The sequence below is a fragment of the Lathyrus oleraceus genome, chromosome 6 (assembly GCF_024323335.1).
Source record: "Lathyrus oleraceus cultivar Zhongwan6 chromosome 6, CAAS_Psat_ZW6_1.0, whole genome shotgun sequence".
NCBI classification, from domain to species: Eukaryota; Viridiplantae; Streptophyta; class Magnoliopsida; order Fabales; family Fabaceae; genus Lathyrus; species Lathyrus oleraceus.
Window position 1 is genome coordinate 17,960,607 of NC_066584.1, and position 24,491 is coordinate 17,985,097.

The window sequence follows — 24,491 nt, forward strand, 5'->3', positions numbered from 1 at the left end:
CTTTCTTGGATAGAGTGTCCCCCCCAGATGTAGCTATGGTTTACACTGGACTAGGTTAACAATTGTTGTGTTCTTTATTCCTTTTCTGATTCATCATCTTATATAAGTTAAGCTATCATATTTTGCTTTCAAACTAGTTTTGTTTCTAGTATGCAATGTCTTAGACACGATGTCTGACATATGTCCCTAGAAGTTGTCATCTGTCATAAACCAGCTGTAAACATTGTCACAGGCATCTGGTCCAACATATATCCTCTTGAGAACATAATTTTTAACTGGCATCAGAGTAGACACCTTGTTCTATTTGGTTGATTTCTAGGGTTCTTATTATGTTCAAGATGGATGATTTCAATGAAGGGGGAGAAACTCATATATCAAAGATAATTTATCCTCCAAAGAATAAAGCTAAGGGCTATTATGAAGATTATGAAGACCATGGAGAATGTATTCTGAAGAAAATCTTAGGCTTACTAAGATCTTTAGTTAAGTCATGAGAAAACATGACAAGAGATATAGGAATAATATATCTACCAATGTCAAGAACATTCAACACAAAGAAAAGGATCGTGAAAGACAAACTCTCAACTATTCCTACAGGTGCAAAGCGATCCATTGTCTTAAATGCAAATATTTTGGACATATTCAAGTTGAATGCTCAAGTTTTCCAAGGAAACAAAGAAGAATCTCTAATGTCACTAATTATGAAGAAGGTGAATCTAATTAAGCTAACAATGTTGTAACCCTCATAGATATGAAAGAGTTTATGCATACTGGTGAGCCATCAAATTCAAAGAAAAAATGTATTACTCATTTCCATACAAACACAATGCATAATGGCAGGTAACATGTCTCAAGATTTGGTCGAACATAATTACCAGTACTCCAATTGTATCTTAATCATTCCTTTGTACTAATGTAGGTTTTATGGTAGACAAACACATCATCACCATTTGTATCCTTAGTGGAATGAGAAGTTGCAAAGGCATCATCAACAAGTTTGGCATGTCAAGCCTAATATTCTTGTTCATATTGCTTGTCCCTCTCATAAGATTTTCTCTCGTGAAGTTTGTAATTTTGAAAGTAGTTGCAATAGTCAGTTGGTAGGAGAAAGAAACTATGCTATATTTTATGATATCCATAAGAGAAAGAAATATGTAAATATGAAGATGATGGCTACCATTGTAGAGCATAATGTTGAAGACCATGATTCAAACGTTATGGAAGACAAGCTAGAAACTGAAACTAGGCCATGGTACAAAAAGCTTAGGGGTTGTTCCAAGAAAGTTGTCATATGTGTACTAATCTCACTATTGAAGAAGGAAATATCTATGAAGTGTGTCAACTTAAGAAGAAAACCAAGATTTCAATACACATCTTAGTCATTCTGAGGAATTACCACATATGGATTGTATGAGACTTAAGCAAGGAGTTATCATTAGAGGGAAGGTTGATGGTCAAGATGAAGGTCCTCCCAAAATTGAATAACCAACAGTGGTTCATAAGAAGAAGCTAAATAAGAATAGTGATTATGGCATAATTCTTCATATTAGAATTACTTCTCATATGTCTGGAGTTTTGATTAATGAAAAACATGATATTGTGTTTGGTGAAGCTGGAATTGGTGTTACTTTTAGTGTATTGAAATTCAACTACAGGTTGTATGTCAAGGAATTGGTGTTACATGTTGATAAGTCTGATTCAGCTGTTGGTGGAAATGTGATTAATGTCTCACTCATGTATGGGCCTATGAGAAATCTACATCTCATTCAAAAGTATTTTGGTTAAGAAACCCAGGAAACCAATCTGTAAAATCAAGATGTTGATAAAGATGTGTTAGACATCCTGTCCAACATGTCAAAACAATCTTAAATTCATAAAGAGAATGATGATGTGATCCCTGAGAATAATTTTTTGAGTGATGATATTCCTGAGAATAATTCATAGTGGTGTTGTTGGTCTTGATATGGAGCAAGTTGTTACTGAAAAATTAGGAAACACTATGTTATCTGCTGAAGAAGATGGAGGTTTTTATAATGCTGAAACGTTTGATCATATTGCCCATCTTGGAGCCATCAGATTGATACCAAGACTGTCGTGTATTATGAAGCTCAAACTTTGTCAGATGGATGTGAAAATTACCTTCATCAATAGGTACTTAAATGTGGAGATCAACATGGATGCAACTACGGATATCAAGAACAGTGAGGTTGTCAATTTGGAAGACAATGAGAATCTGGTGAGAGTTCACATTCATGTTGAAAACACTATGTTATGTAGGATGTCAGTTAATATGTTAAAGAATTTTGTTTACAAATGTAGTCTGATTTTGAGTTTAGCATGGTAGGAGATGTTACCTACTTTTCTTATTCTAAAGTGAAGAAAATGAAGGATTACACCTTTGACTCCCAAAGTATATATGCTGGAGGAAGTTGCAGACAACTATTGTGGAGTAACCTAATGCTAAACGATGTCACAAAGATGGTAATGAAAATGACAAACAGGATGTGCCAGATAACATGTATGACATGTTGGTGACTGAGTTTCAAACTCAGAGGAAGGAAGAACAAGTTTCCCATGATAATTCTGAAGTGATTAGAAAGCTTGTTCAAACAAGGGAGTCTGATGTAAATTCTAAAGCATATGTCCAGAACATTGTGTCCACCATGAGAAGAAAGGTTGGTGGAAAGAGAATTCATGTGAATGTCACCTCTTCTCAGATGGATAATGTGTCACTCCAGTCTGAAGCAAATGCTCAAAAGTGGAAGTATGATTTTAAAAGAATGATTGGAGTAGAGAGAGATAGATAGAGAGAGAGAGAGAGGGAGAGAGAGAGAGAGAGATCTAGGTAAAGAAGCTCCTGATAGCAAACAAATCATTAAAGTTATTGGGCTAATGGAGATTGTTACTGATGTTGGTCCTTTCTATGAAAAGCTGGTCATGGAGTTTAGAAAGGTATATGATAGAGGAAAGTGTGTAAAGCTTGCTCCTCCGCTTGTTAACTAATTAGGCAGAAGCAAGGTTCCCTCTATTGACAAGATTATAACCAAGGAAAAGAGAGCTAAGGATGAATAAGATACTTAAAATGAGAATGCATAAGAACGTTTTGTTGAAACACTAATGTATTATGAATTTACGAAGCTTCATATTGATGCTCAGTTGATGAAGGAGATTGAGCTTATATTCTTCATGGCTTGCTGAGTTTCAATTAGAAGCTAAATGTTTGGAAAGATGTCTCAGACATTGTGTCCAACATCCATGCACTTGTTGATGAAACAAACCTATTGTTGTTGATTCTGCTAGGTTGGTGTTCATTGTTGCATGTGCTCTTGTGGTCTGATTATATGGTATTTATTTCGAAAGTTGAGATCCTTTGGTTGATGATGTGTTTTGGTACCCTGAAGTTTACTGTTGTGCTTTGAGCTGGTTCTATAATGGCTATGTATATCTGGTGGTTCTTCTGCTACCTTGATGTGGTTGTGAACTATGATATGCTATTCTAATATTGTCTTGTATTTCTCTAGTTCTCATTTCCATATATTTTCCATATTGTGGCAAGGGGGGGGGGGGGATGATCATGTGGGACAAGATGTTCTTGTATGATGTTCTGTGATGTGTTGATCTAACATCTTGCTATGAAGAAACCAGTACTTATGTGTTACTGATGTATGTTGCTGCTACTCTGATATCTGTTGTTGCTGCTATTTGTTCTGTTGTTTGATATGGTGCGCTACTTCTTGAAGATCATGTTTTGTAGGTCACATCTTGTAAGTTGCTTGAGCCAAAATTTTCCAAAGGTGGTTGTTATTTTATGTGATTAGTTGCATTGGGTAAAAAAACATATGTACAAGATGTATTTTGGTGTAGAGGCAACATGTGGAACACCATGTTCCAGCATGTGTTCCAACATCTGGCCTTAGTCTGTTAGCTAGATTTCATGAGGAAATCTGAGCGTGGTTGTGTTTGTTTCTAAGAAGATATGTTCAATCCAAGTTGATGTTAATTGGTTATAAGAAAGATGCTCAAATAATGTTATGTGACATCTTGGCGTAAGGATTAGGTTTTGATTATCTTCATAATTCCTTCAGGTTTGTTGTTAAGTTAATTTCTTTAGAAGATGCAGAAGTTTGTTTTCGGAATAAGTTTGTTTTGTTAATCCAAAATCAAATTGGAAAAGATTTAGATTTGATTCACTTAAAGAAAATTTGATTGGATCTACTTTGAAGGAATTATTGGTCTAAGATTTACTTTCCAAAGAAGATTTATATGAACACCCAACTGCTTTTGGATGTTCTGGTGCAACATGTGGAACACGATGTTCTATCATGTTTGCAGTGCAACATTTGGCTCTTGTCAGCAGGTCATGATGGATATTATTTTGTGCAAAATTTCCGATTGTTTTCAATCAGATTTGTTTTTGTATTTTAGTAGTGCATTTATATGGATATGTTTGTTAAAGATTGGCTGAGATCAATTCAATTTAAATGGAGATTTTAATTTTAATTTGAATCAAAATATATCTTTTTCAGGTTGTTATGAAATAAATCAAAACATAATATTCATTATATTTGGATGAGATCAAGAGCTGCTAATTCCCATTAGAAAAAACTTAGAACAAGCATTGTTATTTAAGGAGACTGACACCTCACATTTGAGGTATGCATGTGTCGCATGTCGGAGAAACACACACAAAACAGAGTCGCCACCAATGTTATTTATTCCAAGAAAGGGAAAGGAAACACTGAGTAAACCTACGGAAGGATGAATCTAATGATCTCGCAACCAAAAGATGGGTAAGGGAGTCGATTACGCAAAGGGAAGGTATTAACACCCCTCCCGTCTGTAGTACTCTACATGATTCACTCTTGTTGTTCTAATAAAAAGGGTGTGTTTATTCTAAAACTTACTGACTAAAAGGGGAATGCATGCAAAAGATTGAATTATAAACAAAAGAAAGTTTTTATTATTGCGCTCGCTTAGGTTTTGCAACCCAATGCCTACGTATCAATAAAGAATCAGAGCATCGTAGTTCTTCTCAAATTTTTTGATTTGTTGGTGCTTTTTATGGGTAACCACCGTTATTGAAAATTTTAATAAGAAAATCCAAGCGGCAAAAGAAGTTTGATTGGTTGAGTATTTTTGTTGAAAGAATACATCAGATGATTCACCCAAGGTAGGTGGTATCTGAGTGCTTCTCTCTTATTGTTGAAAGGATTCAAATAGCATTAACATGTTTTTGGATTTTTATTAAGAAAGGTTTTTGTCTTAGAATGAATGTTAAAGATAAATGGAAAATCTAAGGGAATTCTCAAGATAAACCCTAATGTTGGCATGCAATAGTGGTCCTAAAGTTAGGATAAGAGGGAAACATTTGCCTGAGTTATCATGCAAAGATTGACCTAGGGTTAAGGATAAAGGGGTCAACCTAATGTTGCCATGCTTGATTAACAAACCTAAGGTCTATTTTAGTCCAATCTTAACCAACAATGAACCAAAGAAATCCTATGGCGAACATGCTAATCCACACAAGTAAAGGAGCTAAAGAAGAAGACAAATCCATATCAAGTCATGGTGAAAGTAGAAACAAATTCACAAAGTAAGCCATATCATGTCATGGTAAGAGAAAAGTAATTAGCCATCCATATCATGTCATGGGGAAAGAAATGATAATATAAAGGCAAAGCAGTCAATATCAAGTCATGGAAGAATAGATAAGAGATAACAAAGTAATCCATATCAAGTCATGGAAGAACATATAAAAGGTAGACAGAATAATCCATATCAGGTCATGGAACAAAAACATGGAAACTAAATAAAACATATCAAGTCATGAAAGGATATATGAAATATAAATAAAGTGATCCATATCAAGTCATGGAAGAAGAATGCAAGCAAATAACAAGTTATCAAATCAAAATAAGCAACAACATCACATTCAAATTAAGCATCAAAGCATATGATCAACATGTAAATTTGTAAAGTGAAATGAATACAAGTGTGGACAGTTTAGACGTAGCCAATGACATATTATAGAATTTTTGAAATCAGATCAAAGCATCAATACATAAAGAAAACTCAAGACATCACAAAGATACCATATCAAAACATACTCAAAGGTTAAGACAGATAATAATCAAAATCAAACCCTAGCCATGCTCCTAAGGACCAATGAACTTCAAGCAAGCAGAGATGAAATAGAATCAAGGGAAAATGGTATCAAACCAAACAAATCAGAAATATATGGAAAATTGAACTTCACATACAAGTCAATTCAAACATCATGAATGAATCTCATAAGATATGCTTCAAGATAAGCAAAAGATAGGCAACCAAACACATAAATTCAAGGAAGCCTAAGCAACAAGTAATCAAGCAATCAAGGTATACATATGACATAAAGAAATGTGTGACTTATGCAATAAGTTAACTCAAGATGATATTCAAGAGCAACAAGGAAAGTCATTATTTCAGACACACATTAAAGCTAAATAACTTGACAAACTAGTACAGATATCATCCTAGAGAAGGAATCCTTTATCAAAATGCAATGGGATTAGAAAGGGTCAAGAGAGGGGCGCTTATAGGTCATGGGACAATAGCAAAGTCCTTTTAAAAGCACCAAATACAACCTCCAAACTTCAAGAGGCATTAACAAACAAAAAAAACTCAAAGTTCATGTAGAACTAGTAAGTCAAAAAGTGGACATCATCCAAGCAATGAGTCTTTTGTCCAACCAAAGTAGAAGGGCAATGTAGAATGGAATTAAGACATAAGAAATGAAATAATAACAATATCAAAATACACAGGATGGATCCCAAGCTCCTAAGAGCCTCACCATCTATCATACTCAAAACTAGGTCAAGAAAGAAAAGAATGTAGCTCTTAATGTGTCATCATGATGAATGGTAATGGAGTACCACTCAAAGAATCATAAGAGCAATACATAAGGTTTCCAAGACCAAGTAAAACCTAAGTGTAGGCAAGAGGGAATAAAACCCATTAGGTTCATGGTATTCAAAGATTGAATGCACAAGACAAAATTCAACTAGGGCCTCTTAAAGCAAGTAGCAAGTACTAAAGATAAGTAAGCAAAGAAACATCAAATAGAGATGCTCAAAATAGTTCACATGGGTGAATTTAAGACTCCTAAATGATGATGATGAAGTCAAGAGAGAATGGAAAAGAAATCCCCAATGGTTGCACAAGTGCAATCCAAAACAAACAACTAAATGCAAAATGTAACACAAAGAAACAAGCACGCCTTTCATAATTCAAGAAAAATAGTTAGAAGCATAGATAAATTATGAAAAATTATTAATAGAAAGATGAAGCCAGAAGCACAAAATATCCTAGATATGTACTCAAAATCATGTGTAAAATATGTTCAAGCAATTATATCATTTAGGCTAAGCACAAACAAGTAACCATTACAAAGCTACCTTCAAAAATAGGTTCAAATTTGACTCAAAATTAACAACCAAAGAAAAATTGGAAGCTCAAATGACCTACATACATGTGTCTATAAGTGTATAAAATATTGGATAAAAACTCAAATGGGAAAATTAAAAATCAAACCCAAACAAAATAAACTAGCCTAAATAGACATATATAATTAAAAAACAAAATAAATATTAAAATAAATTAAAAATGAAAATAAAAATAAAAATATTAAAATTAAATAACATTCAAAATATCAAACATGAATTAATTCAGGATTTTTGGCCCAATGGAAGTATTTTAAATAAAATTACATAAAATGAAATAATAAAAATAAGTGAGTATGAAAGGGGGTGCAGATAAGTAAATGTGAAATGAATACAATCTAATGTGAAATGTGCTTATGGGCCTAAAATAAGGGGTGGGGAAAGCGAACGCGCTTGGCCCAGAGTCCAAACCAAACCAAAAAAATAGTTTTTGAAGCGTGACAATAAAAGAAAATGGAATGTACAAAATAATATGTGAACATGACCTCAACCGGTCATGTTCCACTTAAATCACTAGTGGACAAAAACGAGACCCAACCAATCACAGTTTGCCAGCAAATCGTCTTCTACCTCAAGCCATGCACATACAAACCCTAATCTCGGTTCCAACAGGTTGACTTCCAATCCAAATTACTCCTCCCACATCACATAAAAATGAATGGAATAAAAAAACAAAATGGAGATCTCGTGGAGTACTACAACAATATCCCGAACAAGACTTAAAAACATGGTTTAATCTAGGAGAAATGAGGCGTGAAAGTTGGAAAAAAAACACTGTTACAAGAATTTCAGCAAACTTAAGCATCACATATTCAAGTACTCAGATGAAAATAATATGTTTGGCTAGCATCAAGAATCATTCTTAAACATGTCATGGCGTGTGCATATTGAAAATAAAAGAGATGTAGTGAGAAGATGACCTACCTAGTGGAGAAGATCCGATGCTTCTTGATCTTAAAAGAGTTGTAGAAACAAAACCAATGAAGTTTGGTCTTCTTCTGGAAACCAAAATGATGTTGAGTGAGTAGTGAAGATAAAAAACCATAAATGAAGTGTGAAAACCTCCAGTTATATGTTGCAGCTCCCGAGTTTTCTTTTCTCCAAAATCCCCCCCTTTAATTAGGTTAAAGTTGGCTTATATATGATGTTGGTGATGAGGTGTGATGCTTGGTTTTGGGACAAAATCGTTGGAGGGCAAGTTGCTCAGCTCAATGCAAAAAATGAAGTTTGGTGAGCAAGGATGCGTTTTAAGTGCATGGAACATGTGGGTTGTGTCGTTTTTGGCAGCATGATATGGACTCAAGGTTGTGACTCAGTGGAGAGAGAAAGAGACAGATACAAACATTTCCCAATTTGGCCAAGTTTGGATATGAAATGTAATAACACGAATCATATGTTGCTGGTCCATTTAAAGCAAGGAGAATGTGTGTTAGTCGTGGGGAAATGAACTTGTTGTAAGCAAAAGATAACATCATGTACCAAGTCAATGACAAATGTGATAATGGATATTAAGGATTAGTCATGTCCAAACCAATGTAACTCCATGGCCTCTTGGCCAAATGGAGTGAATTGGAGTTTTTTGGAAAGAGGGAAATGAGAGGAACATGTTTCATGTTGGGGGAAATTTGAAACAAAGCCTTGAGCCCCTTCAAAAATAGCCACGAAAATGACTACTTGAAACTGCATATCAAAGTGCCAATTATAGGTCATTTAGTGATCATTGAGGTCCTAACTTGTCATGTCCATAACTTGTTCCTCAAGTAACCAAATATGAAAATGTTTGAAGCAAAAGTGGAAAGGAAAAAATGCCCTACAACTTTCATGTTGAGGTCGAATCTAAATGAAACCTGTAACCTTGTGAAAAATGGACATGAATTAGGTGGTTGGGGATTACCAAATACTTAGAAATTTTTCACTATGTATAAAGCCCAATCAACTAAACCAAGGTCATGACTTGTGAGGGTGATATCTTGAGTTATGGTCATCCAAATGAATTGTTCTTGGAATCAATGGAAAGAGAAGACTTAATACTAAATCTTTAATGTTAGAAACAAATTGAGATAGAGCCTTAAGGTCCTGAAACACTGTCATGAAGATGCTTGGGAATCCTGACTTGGGACACTTAGAATTTTTCTAAGTCTTGGGACAAATGAATGAATTTGAAATACTCCACTTTCAACGACCATATCTTGAGCTATGATGACCCAAATGCTTCAATCTTGGTACCTTCTTAAAGCTTGGAGAAAGGAGAACAAAATTCATGCTAAGGTCAACTCGATTTGGAGTCTTTATCATAGAGAACAATGGCCATGAAATTAGTTGTTCATTAACACTAAACTTGCTAAAATATTAAGTTTCAAAACCCTAATTTCCAATTTAAGCAACTTTCTAAAATTCTTGATTTTTGATGAATCTCTTGACTTTTCATGATCAAATTTCAATCATAGACCAAATTTAACTTGAGGAACACAATATTGACCAAAAAAGTCAAAAGTTGACTTTATAACCTGCCCAATTGACTTATCCCCAATTTAATCAAATCAATAATCATCTGAACAATTGAACCTCTTATGAATGGAATTGATGGCCAATATTATACACATAGACACTTAGGGACACATAGAATACCATGGAATCAAGTCTTCCTCAAAAAGTCAGAAATAAATTGATTTTATCACAAACCCTAATTTCAGTAAAAAATGACAAGATAAGAGTGCACATCTTCAAAACCTTGATTCTTCTAGGGAAGTGGGGAAAAACTTTGGAACAATGATGTCTTGTACGATAATAGGATGAAGATGATCCAAAATTGGTCCATGAGTATGCCACATACTGATATAATCAACACTTCCAGCTCAAGGATCAAGAGATAGGAGAGTGTGATCCACTTCCATTTTCTTGCAATTCTCATTCAACTGTTGAGGTAATGGACCATTTGAGATGTCTTAGGGCATGAGGAAACCCTTGTAGCTTGAATGATCATGAGGTTGAGGATATCTCACCCTTCTTGTATTGATTGTCACTACTCTCCCTTCTAAAGCTTGAAGAAGGTCACAAAAGAGATGCCTTTATCTCATAACCACAACACCAATGATATGCATGAATGTATATAATGATAAAACATAAGTCAACTATGGTCAAAAATAAGGGGGTAAATTTTGGGGTACAATAACATGTTTTAAATATTCCTTGTGTTTGGGTTTATATTTTGAGTCTTTGCTTGTGTTATTCTGTGCACCACTCTAGCGCCTCAATTCATATCTTAAGGAATATAGTTTGGTTTGTTAGTTGAGTTGTAAAACTTTGTTCTAAGACACTAACTCTATAAGCTTGAGAACAAAGTGTTTGTGTTACTTGTACACTACTCTGTTGCTTCAGTCACATGGCATAGTAGTTGGTTTGTGTAGTTGAGTTGTATTCGACATTCATCATTGTGTATTGATGTTGATCATTTGGGGTTAGTGATTTAGTGAAAGTGAGAGGATTCTCATATTTAGTTGTAGACTAGAGCTAAGCTTTACAAGCTGTATTAGGAAAATGATATTGAATTGGGAGAATTCCGAGTTAGTAAATTTGTCCTTCTGACTATTGGGAGTGAAATAGTTCTATAGAGAGTTCTAAATAGAAAGACACTAGGATTAGGAAGAATCATTGAACAACATGAGAATGTTGTTCCTATAAGACTAATTGTACTAATTCAAAGTAGTAAATTTTCTTTATTTGGTATAGTGCTCTATATGTAAGTGCGGTCTACACTGAATTGGGTTAACAATAATTGTGTTCTTTATTCCTATTTTGCTTCATCATTTTCTATAAGTTAAGCTATCATAGCTTTCTTACAAACTTGTTTTGGTTATGATATACAATGTCTCAGACATCATGTCTGACCTCTGTCCCCAAAAGCTATCATATATCATAAACCAGTTGCACACGTTGTCTCAGACACCTCGTTTAACATTTGTCCTCTTAAAAACATAATTTTTAATATATGAACTAGTTAAGATGAATTAAATTATTTTTTTTCCATTTCTCTAGAGCATCTACCTAGACTAGGAAAGAACTTTACATTAAAGTTCATAAGAGTGTCAACTGGTTAAAAACCTATAAGATATGTTGTCTCAAAAATATCATGAATATTTTTTTTTTAGAGATAACAATACTCAGACTATGATTGATTCACCTCAATCCCATGAAATTAACATCGTAAATCCAAGTCCTCTATTTGAAATTTTTGTTCAACAAGTAATTGTTTCATTTTTAGAAACAAAATTTAGAGATGATCCAACCCTAGAAAATTTTCAACATTTTGAAAATATATTTATTTCTAATCGTTAAACTTTATATTTATGAAAATTCAATGAGTATATTAAACAGTAAAGGAGTAAAATGGGACTGTTTTTATTTTTTTAAAGTGTGGTATTGGAATCTGGTTTGGGGTGCATAAGTAAGAGTTTTCTAACCATCTGGTTTGGGGTGCATAAGGAAGAGTTTTCTAACAATATAGCATGACAGTGGGCTAAGTTCACCCTCTAAAATACCGGAGGTTTATAGAAATAAATGTTTTCGAAAATGTATTTTAACTTTTAATAATATTATACTATTGAAAAGATAATATATTTTAATAGATTAAAACATTAAAATTAAAATTAGTTAATTGAAAAACTCTAAATATAATTTTGATAATTTTTCTTCACTTCAGAGTATTTATTGAAACATACTCCCTTTTATACATTTAAATTTTATAATTGGAACAAATTGTTTCTTTAAAAATATGTTGAGATTCCTAGAGAAATTTTATCCATGAGACTCAATTAGAAAGTGTTCAATTTATCTATAGTTTGAAAGTGCTCAATAAAAATGGTCAATAAATTTGGTCCAATTTTGAGGCTCAATTCAACCAAATCCCTCTATTAATGGGAAAAAAGATAAACCTACACAACGAAGTCCTATACAAAAGTACGATCTCGTCTTCATCTCAACCCTTGATGTTTATCCAACGACACTCTGTATATTATCTCAAACTAACTGATGAGTGTTCTAATAGTCATCCTTATGTAAGTGTGACTCAAAATGTAACACTCTGATTTTTAACAAGATTGTATTTTTAAAAGGTAATTCTTCTCATAAATAATTGAATTAAAGGTTTTCTCTATGCAAAAATACCGCTTTTTTATGTATAAGATATGATTTTTTGTATTAAAATCCGATTAATTGTGCAACATTTTCTTTAGAATAGAAATTAAAAAATCAGGCTAAAACACAATGCCATAATAGATATAGATGATGAAGCGTCTGAATACATAAAGTACTAATGATAATTATGATACAACCCATAATCGACAAAAATAAATATAAAACCCTCGGCAGATAATCGCGTAGAAGAGGTGTTCTGAGGAGAAAATTTTCACCCATGCATAATAAAAGTCACATGGCACCTGCCATCTAATACCAAAAATTCCTACCACCCATGTGCTCAATCTCACTAGCTAAGTTCATAAAAAACAAATGGCATCCATAATAACCACCCTTCCCAGCTCCGCATAGTCTACTAAACTCGGTAATAGTCACCTCCAAACTCGTCCTCAATCGGATCAGAGGTATCGCCGTCCTCTGCCGTACTAAAGTACAACCCCATAAGATGGAACACGTGTGAGGGAGATGTTAGAGAGCTCGTCCACATCAAAGAAATCAAGATTGAATGTTAAAAAGACTAGGATATCCTAAAACTGCTAGAAGAATGGATATCCATTCAATCATGATTTCTAGGGATATCCTAAAGTTCCAGGTTTTTGGCAAAAGCGGCCTTTCTAGTTCCTAAACCTTGTACGCTCTATGGGAGAGCTTTTAATATATTCTCTATGGTCATTCCCAGTTAGGTTGCAGTTTTCCATGCTGTATAGGAAAAACCACATCCTTCAAGAATAGGCCTCCATCTTGCATCTCTCTCAGTTTGACTCTGGAGTTATATCTCCTTTCAGCCCTGTGTTTGACATCAAACTCTTAGATATGACAGTTTCCCTCTCTTCGTTGATCAGGTATGTTGCGCATTTAAAACTTATCTCATTCACCTCTTCATTGAACTGGGATCGTCTCCACGAGGGTGTGTCTATCTATACAGGTAGCTTGGCATCCACCCCGTAGACCATGGTGAACGAGGTTTCCTTGGTGGTGGAGTGCATAGTGGTATGGTATGACCATAGTAACTTATGGAGAAGTTTCGCCCACAAGACTTTGGTGTCGTCAAGTTTCTTCTTGAGTCCCTTAAGATTACTTTGTTTGTTGATTCATCTTGACCGTTAGAGTGAGGGTGTATTATAGACAAAAAATTTATTTGTACTCCCAAGTCTTTGCAGAATTCAGTGACCATAGTGGTGGCAAACTGGGTCTCATTATCGGAGAGAATGACTTAAGGGAGTCAGTATCTGTACATAATCTTATTCTAGTAGAAATGGTGCACTCTTTCTGCCGTGATATTGGCTACAACTTCTACTTTTATCCATTTAGTGAAATAGTCTACTCCTATTATTAGGAACTTCAGTTGACCTAGCGCCAAGGGGAACGGGCCAAGAATGTCCATACTTTATTGGTAGAAACGCCAGGGTGAGGTCATGGACTGGAGGGGCTCTTCCGGTAAGTGGTGAAGGTCAACATGTCTCTAGCATTGATCACACTTCTTGACAAAGATGGTACTATCCTTAATTATAGTTGGCCAATAGTACCCCGCCCTTAATAATTTGTGAGTGAGGCATTTTCGATCAATGTAACTGATGTAGGCTCCATTGTGTACTTATGTAAGTACCAGGGTGTTCTCATTCTTACCCAGGCATCGCAGCATGGGAGTAGCCTTGCCCACTGTGTAAAGTTTTCCAAGGAATATGATGTACTTGGCAACATCTTTTCTGATATTTCTTGCTTCTCCTTCATCCCGCGAAAGCTTGTTAGTCAATGGATAACGCAGTATGGACGACATCCAACTGGAATCGGGGACGAGTTCTAGGAAGTATAATTCATTTAACTTGATGCTGGGGGAGGCGAGGGTCTCGTGGATGACTATTCAGTTAAACCCTGCAATCTTTAAGATGGCTAGCTTGGACAGGAAGTCCACCCACAAGTTCTACTTGTTGGGGATGTGCTCCACTTCAAAAGAGAGGAAACACAATGATAGATTTCTTACCTTTTATAAATATTTTATCATTTGTGGCTCATTGGCCAAATATTTCCTTGAGACTTGGTTGGCGACTAGCTGAGAGTCAATTTTAGTTTTTAGTTTAGAGGTTCCTATTTCTAAGGTGAGGATCATACCCGTGATGAATGCCTCGTACTCCACCTGATTATTGCTGGCAAGAACTCGAACTCTAGTCTACTCAAGGAGTATATCACCAGGTCCTTCAAGAAATATTATGGCACCACTTCTTTTTACGTTGGAGAATCCATCTATGAATAACACTCATTCTGAAGGTGTGTCATCGTCTATAGGCGAGCTAAGTTCTGCCACGAAATCTTCCATGGCTTGGGATTTGATACTTCCCCTTTGGACGTATCGGATGTCGTATTTTGAGAATTCCACAACCCATGATACCATCCTCTCTTCCATATTGGGTTTTTTCAAAACATAACGGATGAGGTAGTTGGTTTTTACCAAGATCTTGTGCTCCTGAAACCTTGCTAGAAGAGAGATTGGAGATAATGAGAATGCTTTGAAATCCCGATTTCTTATGGGTTTTACTCACTAGAAACCTTGTTAGACAATGATGCATGTACCAAGTACATATATGTAAACATGTATGAAGCAAAAGGAATGCAAAATGAATAGAAAAAAAAAGAAAATTTTCAAGATTTTTGATCTATAGATCGGCCTATACAAGCCATGGGTTGACCTGTACATGTTGTGTGACGTCTATGTGTCGACCTAAAGAGGCGACACATGAGTCAGAACCTACAGGCTTCAATACTGCAACATGGGTGTCGACCTACACATCGTATGTGTCGATCTGTAGTAGAAAATATTCTCCTATAGATCGACCTATGTCGTATGTGTTGACCTGTAGACAATTTTTCTTCTATAGGTCAACCTGTAAAGCGTATGTGTCGGCCTATAGGAAGATTTTCACCCAAAAATGAATCTTTAATGCACAAAACATTTTCTTGATGCATAAATCTTCCATAAACCATTTCAATCATGTTGTCATGCTTCCTAATGCAAAATGCACAACTAGACTCAAGTTGATACCGTCCAATATACATAAACGCTAAACAAAAGTTTTAACATCATACGAAACACATTTAAACGAAAAATTGCACTCACAAACCTCTTGTCACCGAGAACAAGCCCTAATTATTATAAAACTACTTAGACGTATGAGTGTCATAGAGTTAACTAGATGACTAATTGTGTGAAACAAAAACTTCCGGTGAGCAAAATTTAAAGATATTTTTTTTAATTTAAAACTAAAAATTAATATATTTAAAGAGTCAAAACTTATTTAACCTAAAATAAACAAGTTATCATGATGAACTGGGTATATACATTCACCTTTAGGATATTTTTTTTTAATTTTTGATAAATATTTATTTATTATTTTCTAGAAAAATACTCTATGTGAATAATTTCTCTATATTTTCATCTACTACCTTCTTTTAAAAGCATTCATTTTCCCTCCCTTCTACACAAACAAACTTTTTAATTTTTAATTTTTAATTTTTAATCAACCAAATGCATGAGGCTGTTTTTATATGAGAAAATAATACTTAAAATCTGCAGTTCCTCCTTTAAATCTGCAGTCCCTCCTTTAAAAATAACCCTTTCCACACCCCCACAAAAATATTGAATCATAAGATCACAAGAACTTTCATAATAAATACACGTTCTTTTCACATTACACTTAAATTACCTCCAAATTGAAATTTCGATCTTCTGTTTACTCACATTAACTCATAAAATAAAGATAGAAGTAACAAATGATAGGGAAAAAAAACTGCAATAGCTACAAACATGTAACATTTAAAATCCAACAATGAACATCATAAGATTGTTTTACATACCCTCTTAAACTATAACAAAATATAACATAATATAATAAATAAAGTGATGATGATGATGAACCATGGTTAATTATGGCCCTAAACGATAAGGTCCATCAGCCATGTAATGACCATCCATATAAAGAGCTGCACTCTGTGGATGCAGACCATCCATCACCATAAACTGCATGTCTTCAGATGGTTTCCAGTGCCTCTTTCTTTGATTTATAAACCAGTTATTTATTTGCTTCTGATCCAAACCTGTTGATTCAGCCAATGCCACCTTCTCCGATTCCTAGTAATCATAAATCCAACAATAATATAACCATCATTACGAAAGAAAGAAAATATATTATATTTTTCAGACTCACCGAAAAACCGATGTATCTGATCAATACCAGATACATCGGTTTTTGGACATATGGAACTTACCGAAGGGTATGGCCATTTGTAGTGCAATTCCCACCAGTTGAGTAGTTTTTGTCTAGCTTCTTTAGGGAGTTTTCCTTTCTTTTTCTTCTTTGAAAGTTCTTGTTTAAGACTACTTAAATAACCACTGTATTTCTTCAGGAGATGGTTTTTCAGTTCACGATCTTCGGCTCGAGGATCGATTTCCTGGACTTGATCGGTTTCTCCACCACTGTTCTCTTGTTCTTCTTCTGATGAACCAACTCCTTCATTTTTATCATCTGTCTCAACAATAATCAATAGGTCAGCCAACTCTTGATTATGAGATTCATTGGAATTGCAGGGTTAGGAAAAAAACACTTTATATTTTCATGAATAATGTAATACGTCAATGTATATATAGTACAAGATAATTAAAAAGAATAAAGTTGGTAATTTACTTTAGATGCACGCAATTAGCTGTAAATTGAATGTAGAAGTAACATATTGGAATACATAATCAAACCAAACTGCATGGCAAAATGATTGAAATTTTTAAATTTCTAGTATGACATTTGAATGATATATTTTTATTGAATAATAATATAAAACTTTTTTATATTGATAGTGAATCTCCGTTAAACCTCTTATATAATTATAATTATGATATATAAAATCCAGTTCAAGTTAATCAGTGTTAAGTTAGATTAGATCAAATAATTTTTATTTAAATTATATTGTAAACACTCCTAAACTATTTCATTCTCTTAGAAAACTTGTTGAGGAATTAAATATAAAAACTCTGCAATAGAAATTATGTATTTAAATCTTTGAGTTTTGAAACTTACTTTTTGAGACAAAAATTCTAAATAAATTTTTTATCTTTAGTTTTGTTTAAAGACACCAAAAAATCTTATATTACTTGAAATCGAAACTACTAAGAGTCATTTATATATATTTCAACAAAAATCATTTTTAAATGATAAAATTGTAACAGATACCTAAATTCAAAACGGATAATATTTTATAAACCCAATATATTCTTTATTTAAATTAGTATATATAGATTGTGATCCCCTTTATTTGTTTGTAATTTCTTTTTTAGTTAGCATACTTATAACCTATTTTTTGAGGTGGTTCTTGGAATGAGATCTAAACTCATTTAATAAAATGATGTTTAAAATGGAAGAAGAAAAATATAAAGAAGGGTAAATTAAGATAGCAATAGAGAAAATATATAGAAAAAGATAAACAAAATATATAGCCTCGTTTCTTTTAGAAAAAAAAATGTAATGTTGATGTTAAGTATAAGCAAAAACTTATTTAATAAATAATAAATTTGTTTAATTTTTTAATTTTCTATTTAATAGTTGAATAGGCCGAATTACACCATTTAAAATAAACAATTATTAAAATGTCATAAATTTGAACTTGTGCCCTTATATTTGAGTGCACTCACAAAATAACTATTGGAATGTCATAGATTTGAACTGGTGCCCTTAAATTCGAGTTCCCTCACACAACGCAATAGTTTAACGGAACAAAAATATATTTTAATTTAGATTATTTCTCATTAAAATTTCATTTTCCATTTTTTAAGTTAGAGTGTAAATTCGAACTTTACATACCAATCTCATCTTTACTGCATCGAAAATCGTAAATCACCATAATTAACCGTTTCGATCAACTTTAATTCTAAAATATCTTAACTATATATCAGATCCTAAATCAGATACATTAATATCCAACTTATATAAATAAAAAAAATCTTAAATAAAGTTAAAACCAAGTGGGATATTAAGACCGACAGGACTACAACTATAAGTGTTCGGTTTTTGCAGCACAAAACCCAATGAATCCTTGAAACTGTTAAACATACTTAGAATCAATTTTAGTCAGCAAAAATATTGATTAACAAAGAAACCCTAGGAGAATAATTTTGTCAGAAACTCAGTCAGTAATAACTAGCTTGGGAAAAATAAGCCCAGCAGCATAAAAACACCAACGTGTGGATTTCAACAACAAAAAAATGAATTAATTATAGTAACAAAATTCATCTACAATCGTGAACAATGAACAGTGTCACCTCAAAAAGAACACTTACCAAACCTACTAATATTTTTTAAAAAACATTTTCTTCAGAAAAATATAAATAATGAAGATAAGAATCTAGGATAGTAGAGATTAGGGTTCTGTAGATGAAGAAAGAAATATCATAAATTTTCTCTCTGGGTCCCTTTTTCTGCTCCACGATTTGAAAGCATGTGAGATTTTTGGTCAAAATTTTCTGCAACCCTTCAGAGAAACACTTGAGTTTACGAATTTCAAGAACTTCACAACCCCTCACTCACACATTTATTCATACTACAACCTATAGTACTTTACTGTAATCCATAATTAATTAATTAATTAATCACTTTTTTTCACATAATTTCAGTGAAATTAATTAATAATAATTAAGAGAAAAATAAACTCACCTGGGAAGATCCTAAGGGGTCCATTACAAAGCATATTTAGCTGAGTTTCAATTCTTCTCATGAAATCCATAGCTTCTTGTATTGGCCTTGTTAATTCCTCTCTATACTTCACAAGCATATCATAATATGCTTCCTATTAATTTAACACACAAAATATTCTTATAAATATATTTTTTATTTAATTTATATATATATATATATATAAAAATATTATCAAAAAACAATTAGTACCATGAATTGGTCTAGTTCTGGATCTTTTGAAGATTCTCTTGAGTTAACTGAAGATCTTTGTCTTGCTTCAAACTCCTGTCTTGCTTCCACCATACGAGCCACCGCTTCTGGTGGTGCTCCAATCTACACATAATAAAAAAATAATTAATATAAATATATATAAAAAATTAGGTATATTTTTTATTAGATTATTATGAAAAAAATGATTGATAATAGTGACCTTTTGACAATCCATGTAAGCTTGTAAGAGACTAGAGTATTGAGGATGAGCAATGATTTTTGCTTTTATAGATTCAGCTTCATTAGAGCTACTAGGACTTCCTCCTCCTCCTTGTTGATGATGATTCATGATTGTTTGTGGAATAATATTTGTTCTCATTAAATTAGGGTAATGAAAAATTGGAGTATGAAGTTGTGAAGTACTATTAGATTCAGTTTTCACAGCGCTTTGTTGTTGATGATGATGATGTTGATGTTGATGATGATGTACTTGTTCTGAATGAAAACAATTTTCTGATCCTCTTGATTGAAGATGAAAGGTGTTGTTCATTGGAATCTGATTATACAAGAAATTTGGCCTTGAACTTTGATTTTGATTTTGATTTGGATTATTAGTGTATTCTTCCATTTAAGTCTATAAATAAATACTCAAACCCTATTTTGGAAAGGTTAGGAAGTTGATTGAAACCCTAGAGAAAAAACATGGTTGAGATTGTTTATATATAGTGAATACTATGAATGTTGAGGACAAGAAAACATAAGACAAGTGTGGTTTTGTGTGTGATGAAAGGGTTCAAGAGGTTGGAAAAGTTTTAGGATGGTGAAGGTATAGACTTTGGGGGCATTGACAGGGTGGAGAAGATAGAAACCAGCAAAACCTTCACATGATGTGTTGCAGAGAGAGAGAGAGAGAGATGGCTTAGTTCAAACCGGCAATGTCTTGGAGATAGGGGTGGTTGACAAGACTATGTTTTGTTGATGGAAATAAATGAATATATATATATATATATTTAAATATTATAAAAAGTTAAGTGTAATGTCCAAGATCAAGATCAAGATCATTTGTTTGATATGATAAATGATTTTTTTTTCATCTTAATCTTTTACTGTAATGTTTTAGATTTCAACTCAGGTCAATCCAAATAGCAGTATTAATTTCTTTTAAGATATATTTTTAATGTATGTAGGTTTATTTTTTATATTTTTGCTTTATTTGTTAAAGTTAGTTTTCTTTGCTTTTAAATCTCTGTAGTTTGTCCCCCTAATTGATTATCCTTTTTGGGTTCTTAATCAATTGTTTATTACATGGTTCAAACGAAAAACTGTTGAGTGGTGTCATGTGTAGATTTGTATATTATTAATTGTGATTATAATATGTATTGAATTTAATTATACAAACAAGCTCTCACTTTCCAATAAGATTTATTAATTTATATCTCAACAATCAATTATTTTGTCCTTAAGAACATTTACTTTAAAATTATTTAATGAAGTGCAAAATAGAGTAGTCAAATGGATTAGTCCATATAGATTGACATGTTAAATTTGAAAAATGATAGTGTTTAGATTTTAAAATAAGAGAGTATATTTTTACAGATTTTTTAATCTAATCTTATAAAGTCTTCTACTAATTAGATTAGTTCCTATGGAGTAGATAGTTTTTTAAATTCGTATAATTATAAAATTTAAAATTATATTAATGTTTTTGTTGTCACAACATCATATGAAATTTTTTTCATCTCACTAAATTTTATTTTTATTCTATTTAATATTTTATTTTTAAATATTATACATTAAAAGAATAAATTAATATTCAATTGTTTTATATTTACTTCACAATTTATTCTTTTTTTATTAGTTTCTTTTATTTATTCTTTTTTTATTAGTTTCTTTTATTTTAAATATTTGATTATTATTATATACAATTTAGATACTGTTTTTTAAATATTATAGTATTTATAAAAAATAATATAATTCTTAAAAATATATTATAATTAAATAATATAATTTTTAATATTTATAATAAATATTATTGATTTTATTTTAATTTTTGTATAAAAATAATTTAAAAAAATTCGTTTAGGATTGGATAATTCGTTTTGACAACTCTAGTGCGAAGTAATTTTCTAATGACCAATTCTATCTTAAAGTAGGGTTTGATCGTACGATGTTCAGGACATTTATTACCATTTAATAAAAGAAGTTAGTTGAAAAAGGAGTATTGGATCATTCTGGAGAAAGGTGTTCAGATTGTTCTCCCAGCTACACCAGCACCAAAACAAAAGAAGTTAGTTGAAAAAAGCAAATTGAAAGACCTAAAGGCCAAAACTATATGTTCCAATCAATTGAGTGGAAAATCATTGAAACAACTCTTGATAAGATTTCATCCAAGGACATTTGGAATTCAATGTCTAAGAAGTATTAGGGGTCTACAAAGGTGAAGAGGGTTCAATTTCAAGCATTTATAGGGTGAGTTCAAGCTTGTCCGCATGAAATAAGACGATTCAATTGATGATAACTTTTCAAGAATATTGGAAATTATCAGCAAGATGAATATTCATGGTGAGAAGATGGAAGAATGTACAATTATTGAGAAGATTTTCAAGTCCATTTCCTCTAAACTAGACTATTTCGTCGGTACTATTGATGAATCAAACAATGTTAAGGTTCTCTCCATTGATGAACTATGTGGTTTCCTCTTAGTTCATGCACATAAGATAAATTCTATCAAGGAGATAAACTAAGTCTTGACAATCGGTAATGGAGCAAGGATGGAAGGGAAAAGGATAGGTCATGGCTCCTTAAAAAGTTCTCAAGGTAGAGGAAGAAAATTATTAAAAAAAAGCCATAGAGTGCTACAAATGCCACGAGTTAGGTCACTTTCTGTATGAATGTCCTAGCTGTAGTGGTAAATTGATGATCATCAAGCTATGGATAAGCTAGAGATCAAATAACAAGAGTCGCCACCGCGCTTTTATTGTTTCCAAGGGAAAAGGGGAAAAAGTACGAACAAAACCCAAAAGTAAGAAGTTTTTAAATCAAAACTAATAAAATGTCAGAGATTACAGGTAAGGGGGTTGGTTACACAGAGGGAAGGTGTTAGCACCCAAAGTGTCCTAGGTACTCCTAGGGAGCCCTTTTTGTGTGCATATGTATTTGGTATAAAGTGATGTTTACAAACAAAATAGAATGGGGGGATGAGAAAAGAATTCATTAATTATATTTTTGTGTTTGACAAGATCTTCGGTCTTGTGCCTACGTACCAACATAAAAATGAGGGATCAAAACCTCGTAGTTCGTGATACAAATTTCAAAGTGGATGCATTGCTTTTAACAAAAATTGAGTTTGAAAGGCACGAAGGCCTAAAAATGTTTTGAATGAGTTAGTTCCTTTTTTTTCCTTTTTGAAAGTTTAAGTCAAGTATAATTACATTTATTCACAAGTTTGATTTAAGAAAAGAAGTTTGAAAAATGCAATGGCATAAGGCCAAAGTTTCTATCTTTTTGCAAAGTGGTCAAAGTTTAGAACAAAATAAGTTCAATCAAAGAAGGTTTTGAAAAAGAGAGGGAGAGATTTTGAAATTAAAGAAAGTGGGGAGAAGATGAAGAGACTATCCTATGTACAAAATTAAAAGTTTAAAGTTGAAAAGATCTGACCAAATGGGTAGCAATCCAATAGACAACAATGTCAATAGAAACCCAGAATTCCCTTGGACTTTTAGAATCAAGCAACACACAAATGCACAATTATATTATCTTGAAGAGCAATGCATCAAATAAAGATAGCCACATCCAAGCTTATCCATTCCATGATCTTCTTCAAAATAGCCCATGAAACAAATGAATTTCACAAGTCACAGGTTCAAAATAACAGCTTCACAATGATCATGTTGCAGATGAACTCAGAAGGATCTTGAATGATGTATCAGATGAAGTTTCAAATTGCAAGCACTTTGTTCTTCAATAAGTTGGCATTGGCCAAGACCTTTAGCATAGGAATGTTGCCTAAGTTCTAAGTCAATTTGTCCAGGATCAAGCCAACAGTCCACACAAAAGTTTTTTTAGGGTTTTTGTTGTTATTATGTACATTAATGGTCAAACACCACACAAACAAACAAAGTATACACAAACAAAATATAGTACACAATATGGTCCAAGTGGACAAAGTGAAAATTGCATTAACATAAACAATTAGAATGATATGAACAATGGCAACTGTATAAAAGCTAGAATTAAATGGCATTAAAGTAAAGGGCTTGAAATTAAAAGTTAGTAGTTAATAGGTTAGAAGTTACTATTGTTTTGCTTTTGCTTTTCATTTTAAGACATTCTTTGAAGAACACTCAACCCACTTATCACAAGCATGGATCCTTGAACCAAGACATCTTCCAAAGGAAGGAAAAAAGCCCAAGTATTCACACAATACCATGAAAGAGAGGAGACTTACAATCTCACTAACTAGAATGCTTATGCCTTTTATGTCATAAATTTAGCGCTATGTTAAGCAATCGTAATTGGACTTATGTAGAAGTCACAACTATTTCAGGTCGGGAAATTGAATTTTGATATTAATGCATGTTAGAGACATAGTATAATAGACTATGCTTATGAAACATACCACACACAAAAAGAATATTCAAAAGGTGTGGCCTAATCTCATCCATACTCATGTTAATTTTTCAATCAACTAGCCTTAGGATTTTGAGATATCATAGGTCAAATGGAATGAATGAATGAATGAAGGAGAATGAGATGAAGTGGGAAGGGAATAGGTAAAAACACAAATTGGTCAAAGGAAGACTTTTATCAAATTAATATCATTCATTCATTTTGGGAGATGGAATATACATTCCATCAATCCCCTAAATCCAATGATATTAGTTTGACAAAGTCA

The 24,491-nt window shown here is 32.8% G+C and overlaps 1 protein-coding gene across 1 annotated transcript; it reads right to left on the reverse strand.

Moving 5' to 3' along the window:
- Positions 1 to 16,440: 16,440 nt before the first annotated feature.
- LOC127096302 (homeotic protein knotted-1) lies at positions 16,441 to 20,575 on the reverse strand. Its single transcript, XM_051034888.1, has 5 exons — positions 19,818 to 20,575; positions 19,598 to 19,720; positions 19,367 to 19,499; positions 16,935 to 17,191; positions 16,441 to 16,797 (listed from the first exon to the last, which is right to left on the reverse strand). Exons 1-5 carry the CDS (start codon positions 20,223 to 20,225, stop codon positions 16,594 to 16,596), a joined length of 1,125 nt encoding a protein of 374 aa, XP_050890845.1. The 5' UTR covers positions 20,226 to 20,575; the 3' UTR covers positions 16,441 to 16,593.
- Between the last annotated feature and the right edge of the window lie 3,916 nt (positions 20,576 to 24,491).

What these genes read in the sequence shown, in the direction of transcription:
- LOC127096302 (XM_051034888.1), bottom strand. Translation starts at nt 20,225, where the DNA reads ATGGAAGAATACACTAATAATCCAAATCAAAATCAAAATCAAAGTTCA. An exon ending in CAGAACTAGACCAATTCATG is followed by an intron (nt 19,500 to 19,597) that starts GTACTAATTGTT and finishes TTAAATTAATAG; the next exon opens with GAAGCATATTATGATATGCT. An exon ending in ACAAATGGCCATACCCTTCG is followed by an intron (nt 16,798 to 16,934) that starts GTAAGTTCCATA and finishes TATGATTACTAG; the next exon opens with GAATCGGAGAAGGTGGCATT.